This window comes from Bacillus rossius, chromosome 16 (assembly GCF_032445375.1).
Source record: "Bacillus rossius redtenbacheri isolate Brsri chromosome 16, Brsri_v3, whole genome shotgun sequence".
Lineage (NCBI taxonomy): Eukaryota > Metazoa > Arthropoda > Insecta > Phasmatodea > Bacillidae > Bacillus > Bacillus rossius.
Genome location: NC_086343.1, coordinates 13,967,671 through 13,980,053, shown reverse-complemented (window position 1 = coordinate 13,980,053; position 12,383 = coordinate 13,967,671). Strand labels below are relative to the sequence as shown.

General features: G+C 37.8%; 2 protein-coding genes across 2 annotated transcripts in view; one reads left to right on the top strand and one right to left on the bottom strand.

Moving 5' to 3' along the window:
• LOC134540145 (lachesin-like) overlaps positions 1–12,383 on the top strand; it is a 306,225-nt gene that overhangs the window by 112,526 nt on the left and 181,316 nt on the right. The gene's annotated exons all lie outside the window — the stretch shown is intronic.
• LOC134540367 (uncharacterized) lies at positions 6,285–12,137 on the bottom strand. The gene is made up of 4 exons (XM_063383054.1): positions 12,039–12,137; positions 10,698–10,832; positions 9,659–9,766; positions 6,285–7,400 (listed from the first exon to the last, which is right to left on the bottom strand). The coding sequence occupies exons 2-4, from the start codon at positions 10,822–10,824 to the stop codon at positions 7,141–7,143; spliced, it is 495 nt and encodes a 164-aa protein (XP_063239124.1). The 5' UTR covers positions 10,825–10,832; positions 12,039–12,137; the 3' UTR covers positions 6,285–7,140.

The window sequence follows — 12,383 nt, the reverse complement described above, 5'->3', positions numbered from 1 at the left end:
CAACCACGCTCTGCTACCAGTTGTAATGCCCCTCCGTCGTGTCTCTTAAAAGTTATTTAAGTTCCTTAACAAAATTAGGAAACACATTGAAATGACAATCTGAATTACATGAAATTGCTGGAAACTAATTGGTCAAAAAGAATAACAGAGATGCACGAGAGAGAGAGAGAGAGAGAGTGAGAGTGAGAGAGAGTGTACAAGAAATTTCATACAGACCCTGAATGGCTTACAAGGAGCTGGAGGATCGTTTTGTTATGAGCTTAAATAAAAAGTCAAGATTTGGGTTTCTAGGATTCTTTTTGATTTATTAAATTAAATCATTTAAATTCTTTTATTTTAGTTTGCGGGTTGAATTGTAATAAAAAAAATTATTTCTTAAACAACAAAAACAAAAGTTCAGTTGGCCTGGGCCCTACGCAGAATTATACCAGTTATACATTAAAGTTAAATCCTTCCTTAAAAACAATATAAAATACATTTATAAAGACAAAAACAAACTAAATTTAAATAGTCACCCAGCTGGCACTTGTTGATTTTATTTGGGGCATGTTGTCAGCAGATGGTGGGAAATTCTCTGCCCAGTTGCACAGGACGAAGTTAATGGCAGAATCGTGGTACCCCAGTTGATGACCGGCTAATGGGGCTGAACAATGGAGGCTTTGCCTGCACTCCTGGAGCTGTCAGGTTGGTGGAATCTTGGCTGTACTCTTGAACCCGCCTACAGACCAAACCAATCAAAGAAATTAGGCCTGATTTGTAGCCGATTAAGGGAGGGGCGGAATTCGCCCTCGTGAAGGGGGAAAAATCAAAAAGGGGCAGTGGTGAACACTTACCGAAGCGGGGAGAACTCAGCCATCTCGATATCAGGTTGGTGCCCATCGCGCGAAGACGCGGTCGTTCGCGGAAACCATGTTCTTGGAGCTTAATAAAATACAAAAGAATTAAAAAAAACTTTCTAACTGCTCTGGGCAGACTACTAAAGATAAATGTAATAAGGCCTGGGTGCCTTTAATGTAGGTAACTACATTCCGCAGGCGGATTGCGGAATTCGGCGAAATGCATGTGAGGTACGGATCAGCGGAGAAACCCGCCCGTCTGCTCTGTTGAAAAGCTGCCCAGAGAATCCTCCTCGATCAAGAGGACTTCCTAATTAAAAGCGGGGGCTCTGCCCTTCGGGTCCAGGTGGAGGGGGACTCTTCGATCTCTCAAACCCTCAAGCGCATGGTCGACTCCTGCGAGTTGCCTCGCCTAAGGGGGGGTGGACAGTGCACAAGTTTTCTTTGATATAAAATTACAGAAAAAAAAATTAATAAAAAAAAATCACAAAAAATTCAAAAACTGATTCTGACTTGGACTAAAACTCTATCTTTGCTCAACAATGAGAATTTCACAAGCTAGCAGAATCAGTTTTAGAATTTTTTGTGATTTTTTTTATTTTAAATTTTTTATTAATTTTTTTCTGTAATTTTTTGATATCAAAGAAAACTTGTGGCGGTTTTCTTCGTGTGCTCCCGATTATTCTTGACAATATTATGGCGGTTTTCTCCGTGTGCTCCCAATTATTCTTGACAATATTATGGCGGTTTTCTCCGTGTGCTCCTGATTATTCTTGTCAATATTTTGATAGTTTTCTCCGTGTGCTCCTGGTTACAGATGAGCAATTGATCTCTGCATGAAGGATTTTTTACTTAATGAGTCATGTTATTTTATTCAAGGTTACATTTAATTAGTGAATTTCTGCTACTTAATCAACACTTGCAATATTTTTATCAGGTGGAACTAAAAAAAATTAACAACCATTACTCAGTCAAATAATAATAAGCTCTGAGAAATCTGTGAAACACTAACTGGAAGGACGAACTTCCTTATCCTTGGTGTCTAGCGAAGCCCTCCTTCTTTTGCGATCGTTAGTGAGCATCCCGCATCCCACATAAAAGAACTAAATAATATTTGCCTGTAAGCAACATGTGGTGTCATCTGTTTACAATAATCGACACTACTTTAAACAGATTATTTTGCATGAAATAAATTAACTCTCACCACTGAATGGTGCTATTGTAATCAGTTAGAGTCATGTAGTCTCGTAGCCATGTAGCCTCGTGTCCTGGAAGCTTCGTAGACATTATGCATTGGAACTTCATAGACTTGTAGCTACGTAACAAAGTAGCCATGAAATCTTATAACATAATGCTGTTGGAGCAGTTGGAGCAAAGGATAAAATGCCGTCGAAGACAGATGCGACATTTGGAGACTTGTAGATGTGTAGCTTAGTAACCAAGTAGTCTTGTTATATTATAACATAATGCTGCTGTAGCAGTTGGAGCCAAAGAGAAAATTCAGCCGAAGACAGATGTCGCAATTGGAGCCATGTAGACTTGTAGCTTCGTAGTCAAGTACTCGTGTAGACTTGTAGTCTTGTATCCTCGCAGTCTCGTAAACTTATGTTCTAGAAGCTTCGTAGCTCTATAGCCTTGCAGTCTCGTAAACTTGAAGACCCGTAGTCACGTAGTCTCGTAACCTCATGGGTCGTAGTCGCGTAGTCATGATGTCTTGGAGCCTCGTGTACTTGTAGCTACGTAGCCAAGTAGCCACGTTGACTTGTAGCTATGTAAACAAGTAGTCTTGTAATCTTATAACATAAATCTGCTGGAGTAGTTGGAGCTTCGTAGACTCGTATAATTGTAGCCTCATAGTCTCTTAGACTCGAAGCATTCTAGCCAAATATCATTGGTGCTGAAGAAGAAAAAGACCGTTGGAGCCAATGTCTGTTGGAGCCAATGACTAATGGAAATAAAAACTATTGGATTCATAGACTGTTGGAGACATTATATCCTAACTTATCATTGACGATCGCATCCTACCGAGTTGAATGAACGAGAGAGAATGTGCCTCCTTTTCGTTAAATGAGCTTTCGTTTTATAGAATTTCCGTCCAAACGTACTTCGTTCTCATTAAATGCTTGTCCTGCGCGAACGAAGCGTAGTCATTGTGTGTACATTGCGTATATTGCATACATTGTATACATTGCGTGTACTTTGCGTATGTTGCGTGTACTTTGCGTCAATTGCGAGAACATTACGTGTTCGTTCCGTTTCCTGTGTGTACGTTCCGTTTCCTGTGTGTACTATTTCTTTATTTCGTTTCCTGCGTGTACTGTGTGTTCATTACATTTATTGCGTGTAAATTGCATGTATTGCGCGTACATTGCGTACATTGCGTGTTGGAGCTTTGGATCTGATGGCGCGAATTGTAGCTCTGGAAGCCTAGCGTATATTGGAGCCTATCGTATATTGGTGAGATCGAATTCATGAGACGAGAACGTATAACACCTCATCGAATTTTTTCGATCATATGATCCTATTTTTTAATTGTTGTTTTGACTCTAGTATTATAGTAAATGGTTCTTGATTTGACTAGCGTATTATTCCATCTGATGCCTGTATATAAGCGAGTCCTAGACAGCGGGTCGCTCAGTTTGTTACTGACGACAATGGTGTAAAAATCACAGAGTTTTTTTCTTCTGGTGCATAAGTCGCGTAATTACCTGTTCTTGAGACCTTGATGGCATCTTTACCGTCTTTAACATCGAACTCGATGGATGTTGAACCATCTATAACTGGAACCCTGACGTCAGCGGTTATGGTTATGGAGCAGATCCCGTTGGCAACGTCAACATTGGAGGAGACTTCAACAGACGTGGTACCACCAGCAGAAGAGACTTTAATGCCGGTAGTGCTGGCTGCACAGGAAAACTCGTCGAACGCTGGTCCGCCATCGATGGAGACTTCAATTGGTGATGATTCGTCAACAAACAACGAACATCGGTGCTGTTACTGCAACAAGATTTTCTCAAACAACAGCAATGCTCGACGACACGAGAATAGAGAATGTGCTAAGAACCTTTATCGCAAAATGATTGGTTGTGAGAAATGTCACAAGCAATTTGCAAGACAAGATAATATGAAAACGCACATGAAGATATGCAAAGGTCCTGCTGTTCGGCAGAAAGTAATGGTTTCTATACAACAACGCTGCATTGATGTTCATAAGAGTATGCCTGGAGATGGTGCAACTGCGGCAACGTCAGTATCTGGATCGGGTCTCAAAGGTTCGTCTTCATCACCCCGGTATCCTTGCAGCTACTGTGATATGACATTCGCATTTGCTCATGATGCACGAAGACATGAGAGGAGCAAATGCAAGAAGAATCCTTCTCGCATGAAGTTTCGCTGTGATGAGTGGCATGCATGGATTACTCGAAAATAAACCTAAGACTGTGTTCGGAGCATTACAAGTGAACGATAATGGCTGCTACTTGGCGCAGACTGCATTTCGTGGAACATTGAAAGACTACTATTATCTAAATACGTTTGGTGAGTCGAAAGACATTTGTACTTTTCTTGATGATATCAGAGAGAACATAATCAATCAGCTTACTGATGACGTAGCAACAAACGGTCCATTAAAATATAACTTATGGTTGGACTGTATATATGGAAAGCCATATCCGTTAGATGAAAAAGTGAAGAAGTGTGCATTCAAGACTTCTGCTGCAGTAATTTACGGTTCTGACGATGTGAAGCAAACTGTTAAATATGAAATCAAGAAACTCTGCCAAGAAAAGGAGGACTATGTCAGCAAAGGTTCTGGTTGGTCTCTTTCTAGTATAAACCGATTGGAGCTAAAAATTAGTCATTTCACACCGATGCGTAACTAAATGATTATAAGATTGTTGGCTTTCGCAAGTGATCCTGTAGTAGAATAGAAATTATGTAATAAATATTATGTTTGTAAAAGAACTTGTAGTGTTTAATTCCTCGAACCTGACACTTTTCTGGTATTTAAATTAAATTTATTTTTAGCTTCGTCCAGGATCGAACCAAGTAACTATTCAATAGGTAAATTAATGATTGATTTTATATGAATTTAATACTATTATAAATTTATGGGTCAATAAATACAAATTTCCAAGATGGTGGACATAACGGCTTACTGGAGGCTGGTAGTAGAGGATTTAAAGTCTATTTTAGGACTATGGTCATGATTTAATTGAATATATTATTTATTACATAAAATTAAACATAAATGCATTAATCGGGTATCGAACAATGGACAGGAATCGATCGAATCAATATGTAAATTAATGAGTGATTTATTTAATGAATTTTGGAATTTTTCCTGAATTTCTGGCATTGAAATTTTAGATTTAAGATGGCGGGCGTAACAGAACATGCAAAATTTATATAATCCAAGATGGTGACAGTAACGATATGTGCAACAGTGGTTTATAAGTAATATTTTATTAAATTTTTATTATTAAATTCTATTAGTTAATTTTTTAATAATTTTCCTGATTTTCTAACATAAAAATTCCTGATTTTCAAGATGGTGGACATGAAATCATATTACCTGTTGATATATATATGCTATGAAACAAGTGGTGGAGAAGCAGTCTGCCAGAAGCCTCTGTGGGGGAAGGATCGGTCGTTATTTTTTATTTTTTTTTGTCCTCACCGGGTTCGAACCGAGGACTCCGAGCTCCGTGTCGTAAATCCATGTTTTTTAAATATTTTTATTAAAATTTTATTAATTAAATTGTTGTATGAATTATAATTTTTTTTTCATTAAAATCGGATAGTAAAACAAGATTTACTAGATGGCGGCTGTAACGGAAATTGCAACGGTGACGTCATAATCGTAGAAGACGTCAGAGGCTTAACGGAGGCTGTTGACAAGGATGCTTAAGCCTCTTTTAGGATTTTGAGTTCTTTCTAAGGCAAACCGACTTTTGAGGATTTTCGAAATCTTAATTTTTGAATTGAGGAATTTTTCGAGAACTTTTGGCGGTTTTTTTTTTCCACAAAAATAGAAACTTTGGCGAATTTTGAGGAATTTTGGGCCAATTTTGCCCAATTTGGCCAAATTTTGACCAGTTTTGAAGGTCAAATATCAAGGTCAAGGGTCAAGGTCAAAGGTCAAGGTCACAACCATCCAAAATGGCCACCGCGACGTCACAATCCAATATGGCGTCGACAATCTTCAATTCACACCCTGAAGCCTGATCTCGGAGGAACTATTATATACTACTAGCAAGTGCAGGATTCAAAATGTTAGCGGCTGTTTCAATCCGTATTCCAATATATATTTATATATTTTTTGCAAAATTATCAAAGGACGAAACATGTCATATTTGACATTGCGTTTTATCTCTTAATGTTTGAAAAGTTAAAAAAAAATTCCATTAAATAATGAATGGTAAGGATGCAATGAAAGTTTTGTTGATATCAGGTGCATAATTTCATTTATTTCCTCCTCAAGCGAACGAATAGTTTGCACACATAAATTCCTAGGTTAAATGTACCTCACAGATGGGGAGTATCGAGCAATAAAAATAATAATAATGATAAACAATCTTGCAAAACCTTTATATACAGAAATATAACTTTTTTTTTATTGTTTTAAATAAAAAAAATTGGCGAAGAAAAAAGTTTTTCGGCAGGAATGCAGGTTGAATGGCCCTCACGTCTGCCGGTGGTTCGCTTGAAGAAGGGGCGGAGGGGAGAGAGTGTCCGTCGGTCTTCGAGGACCCGGAGGTCCCTACCGGAGGCTCTTGAACATGAGCCTCACGGAGGTCCCTACCGGAGTGCTCTTGAACATGAGCCTCACGGAGGTCCCTACCGGAGTGCTCTTGAACATGAGCCTCACGGAGGTCCCTACTGGAGTGCTCTTGAACATGAGCCTCACGGAGGTCCCTACCGGAGTGCTCTTGAACATGAGCCTCACGGAAGTCCCTACCGGAGTGCTCTTGAACATGAGCCTCACGGAGGTCCCTACTGGAGTGCTCTTGAACATGAGCCTCACGGAGGTCCCTACCGGAGTGCTCTTGAACATGAGCCTCACGGAAGTCCCTACCGGAGTGCTCTTGAACATGAGCCTCACGGAGGTCCCTACCGGAAGCTCTTGAACATGAGCCTCACGGAGGTCCCTACTGGAGTGCTCTTGAACATGAGCCTCACGGAGGTCCCTACTGGAGTGCTCTTGAACATGAGCCTCACGGAGGTCCCTACCGGAGTGCTCTTGAACATGAGCCTCACGGAGGTCCCTACCGGAAGCTCTTGAACATGAGCCTCACGGAGGTCGCTACTGGAAGCTCTTGAACATGAGCCAGCCGGGACGCACGATGGGGATCAAGAAGTCGCCGTGCGCCTGGGGCGTCTCCTCCTCCGCGGGAGGCGCCGAGGTGGTCGCCGCCTCGGAAGACGTCCCTTGGTCGTCGTCGTCGCCGCCGGGCGCCTGCTGCTCCGCGGGCAGCGCGCAGCAGTAGCGGACGACGCCCGTCTCCGGGCTAGTCTTCTCCTGCATGCACGACTCGGCCGCCCACGACTGCGGTATCCCCGGGACTGCCAACCGACAACAACAAAAAAAAATAATAGCCTTAAAAGAACTTAAATCCACAAATAATCAACATTACCTCTCATAAATCAATGACCTGACATTTGAAGAAATTCACTACTTATTACTATTATTAGTATTGAAACATTAAAAACTGTCTACTACGCTCACTGCCACTCTATAATGACATATAACATAGAAATCTGGGGAAACTCAGTGGGAATTCAAACTATTCTAAAATTACAAAAAAGAACTATTCGTATAGTGACACATGACAAAATGTCAGCTCACTGTAAACAAAAATTCAGAAAACGTAAAATCTTAACAGTCATAAACGAGTATATAATAATAATACTCTTATTCATACATAAGGAGAAACGCTATTTAAAAAATAAAATTGGTTGTCTGTAAAGTCGGTTTCGGACGACAGTTTAACGTGACGTCATAAAAAAATTGATGAAATGATTGCATACTTTTATTAATAAAATTTAATCATTTTTATTGAATTATCACTATTTTGTATGGATACAAAGAAGGAGTGAAATGTAATCTACAATTTAATTGATACATTTCCTGTTATTTGCACTCATTAATTCAAGTATGTTTATTACTTTAACGAAGAGATTATTCTAACTATAACTTTTATACATGTTTGCTATTTAACTTCAAGATCGTCGAGAATGTTTTACGCTTTTTCGCAATTACACATTTAACGACGAAGTTTGTTCGTCGTTAAATTAAATGTAGAATTTAATAAAAATGCCGTTGCAGTTAATAAAATAAGTATTAGTAAGTTTAAGAAAGAATTTCGGCTTTAATCTCCAACCCAGACGCTCGTGGTGCGCTGGGGCCGAGATTAAAATCCGTCGAGAATATTTTACCTTTTTATGTCTTCCAGTGCTCAAAATGATATGCAATTGTGGTCCCGGGCACGAAATTTTATTTATAATTCATAAATAATAACATACCTCTCGATAAACAAAGGAAAATATGTATTAACGAGTGCTTGGTTACCGCGGAAGTGGATAGATAGCGCGATTCGTTCGGTTCACGTACGTCACCGTAGATGGCAGCACCGTAGGGGAATAATATTATTTCGTTTTTATAATACGATTTTATAACAAATACGCATCCCAAATACACCAAACTTATTTATAATGTGTTACAATATTTTTTAAAACATTGTGCAAAAGATCCAGGGGGTAATTTGAATTACGGTTAATTATACATGCTCCTTTTCGTAAGTAGGCTGATGCCACGCATAAATGGAAAAAATTTCAAAGGTCCCCATTCTCAGCATATTGGCCACGTAACTGTGATGTACAAACAGTCATTTGTGAAAATTTTATAGCAATGTTTTATAACATAATATTAATTATCAATCAAAAAATTTAAATTATAAGACAACGTGACCTTTTTATTGCCAAGCTTATGGCAGTCTTCGAAATGACCCTGAGATCAGTTATATAATTTGTTACTATATATTTACCCCTAAAATATTTTATTTTAATACTTTAAGCAATAATACTGATGTCCTCTTTCGTATCCAGCAAATAATGGTATAAAACTTTGATTAATGTAACCAACAATATACATATCAAGATGAAAATTTGGAAAACAGAAGTGCTTAAGTTATATAGTCGCAAGCGTTTTACAATGTTTAAACATGGTAGCTTACTCTCTTTTAGGCTAGTATTTTTTTGTTAACGAACAAAAAAATATATTTTGGAATCCGATTATTTTAAAAATCATTTCGTTTCTGGCTACCATAAATTATATTCATTTAAACATATTTTATGCAACTATCACTATCAGAACAACATGATTCATATATTAAAGTCTATCGTGGCTTTGTGTGTTGTAGCCGCTGATGTCAGAGATATCGAGACGATGTGAGATGAGCATGAAGTGTTGTTGGAATGAGTGAATAGACGGGTAGCCTCGAAGGCACACCAGCCCGGACTGCTTAGCCGGGAAGCGAGCGTTATAACCGGGAAGCGAGCGTTATAACCGGGAAGCCTGGGCCGTGCTGAACTTGCAGCGAGAGGAAGAGGGGCGTCGCCAGATAAGATGAAGGGCGCGAGGTGGGAATGAAGCAGTTACAGAACTGCAAGGGTGGGGTAGCTAGGATAACCCTGAGAGAGCCCACAGTCGCACAACACCCGACACATTTGACACACGTGAAGAATCAGTTGTTTTTTTTATACCCTGAATCGTTTGATTACCAGGCATCTTGTTTGAACATTCAACCAAGATGGATACCTACACAGGTTATAGTAGGGTATCGTGCAGCAGTAAAGTGTGTCAGTTTCGTCCGAGTATTTTCTCAGGCCGCACTCCAGGAATCCATTATATGTCGAAGGCTCGTAACCATCTGGGGAAAGGTTGCAAACAATACTTTTAAAGATATGTTAGTACCTTGAAACAGGCGTGAGCAACACTGAATCGTAAGGGTACATAGCGATTATGTGCATCAAAAAATAAATAAAATCCATAGAATGCTTGATTTTTACATAAGTAATGAAGGTCGTAAAGTTATACCAGTTATATTTAAAAATTATTTAAAATTAACTTTTTCAAATGTTATAATATAAATGTATCCAAATGCTTATGAAAGAATAGTTTTGAATTAACTTTGTGTATAAATAATTATCAAGTAGCTGTTTGAATGTAGAAAAAAGCTGTTTGGCAATAGTTAATCAAAACTTTAAAACTTATTTCAATGAAATTAACCATGTCTAGTTATGCAGTCGTTGCATAAATTTATTAATTTAAAATTATAGCCGGATGGATATTATACCTTCTTAAATCATTTTTATCTTGATTATGCTAATATCAAAAACATTTCCTGCTCCAAATTCAAAGGCGCATGGCAGCAGTTGAAAGCATAATACCGTAAGTCACATATCTTATTTTAGCATATTTTCACGATGAACTTAAAGCCGAAATTTGTATTATGATTTTTGTACATCTGTAACGGTGTCGTGTCTGTACATTAAATACTTATTATTGTTCAGACACTTAGTAAGAATTGATAATGAAGTCAAAACCATTAATTAGAATTTTTTTCACTGTATTTATGTACATCTATTAAATTGTTTTTAAAATGTATCCACGAGATTTTTCGTACATGAAATTTTTTGTTAGTAATATGAACCTTTCTTAAGATTATACATAGTTCACATACGACACACAACTTTTTTTGAACGATTCGCTCGAACACTATTTAACATTTAACCCTAAATAACACGCGAACGAAGTTGCGGGTACATAGGGATATCGATTAAGAGACTATTAGTATTTACCGTAATCATACTCGTAGTCCGGGTAGTCATTATACTGGTTCTGTTCTGTTTGGCTTCTGGCTGTACCCGAAGTGGAGGCCACGCACAGCAGCAAGGCGACAAGTGCCGTGATAACCTGCGGCTGCATGCTGCTTCCTGTCGACAGAACAGACATTCGAGAACGTGAATCCGTTCGTTTCCAAAATACAATTATGTGAACATCGCTTACATGGTGACCCAATATAAGATTTCTTTTCAACATTTCTGGCATGATTTGACATATTTTCGATGACAAAACAAATTGCACAGCTGTTTTCAAGGAATTTATATATATATATATATATATATATATATATATATATATATATATATATGAAAATTACATTATGTGAAAGAATTTTTCAACAGTAAAATTAAAAGCACGGACATACATTTGTACGAATGTATACGAAATTTTGTAATGTTCAAACTGTCTAATACCTTCAATTTAAAATAGTTATATCTGGCAACTTCGCGCGCAGAAACAAGGACGGAGCTTACGGCAATAGGCGTGTGTTAGAAATAGAGATATGTGCTCACGTTAGAGTATCTAATAATTTGGTGCAGGGTGGAATATTTTTTTGAAGAAGTGTCTACAATTAAAATGTACGATACTTTTATTATTTTTAAATCTTGATGTTTATATTCAGTATCGTGTATATATATTCTCCGGCAACTGTAACTAATTTTCACCGATAAAGCAGAGAGATCTGCCTATGTTTCTTCGTTAATATATTTCTGAGGTTAGTAATGGTATTTTTTTTATTAAATTGATTAATGGAAGCCTTGTTTATATTGATCGAGTTGATTGGCCACTCAACGGCAATAGCACTAGTATGAGTTTAAGCTTTTTTTGTCGCTAGCTCAACCAGAATCGATCAAACTTAATGACAAAAATTGCATCCTATTGTGCGAAAGGTTTGGTGTTAGTTTATAATATTATTCTAGAATCAAACTGGTTCATCCATATTCTATACTTAACATTTCAAATTTAAATGACTGTAATTGGGTTTAACTATGAAAAGAATTGGTACTTAAACTCTTAAATTGTTGGATTTGTTGGAGTAAAGTTAGATGCGAGTTACTGTTCAGCGTGCTAACGTTTAGTGCATTTTATCGCAAAGAGTGAATTCTATGGCGAGCGCTTAATTGACTTGCTATTTATAACCAAAAGTAAGACTTTAGGCTGATTGTATAACTTTGTAAAAACGATAAGTTTGTGGCAACATAGTTTTGTTCCTATGCTTCCGAGTAAAAATACAGACCCACGTATGTTCAAAGAAAAGCGTGATGTAAAAAATTAATACGAGGATGTTTACTCACTAGTGGATTATAACGAAGTGATGTTTGCTGGCTGGATTGTAGGTCTTTTGTCGCTGAATACTTCCTTATATATTGCTGGCGCGTTATTTAAATGGCAGTATAATTGTTAAACGCGATATCTTTAAAGTATCCGTAGCAAATACGTAGCATGTTATTGTTATTTTAATGTGACATAAGTATATAGATCTTATCGCTAATGTAAATGATGCCTGTAATGGGAGTTAACAAGATAACTGCACTTAAAGTTACGTTGTGGTGAGGTATGATCAAGTATCTAGCTTCGTACAAGGTTTTGATATGGTCTTACTTAATAGTGTTTTTTTATGACCGTGAAGGAGTACCAAC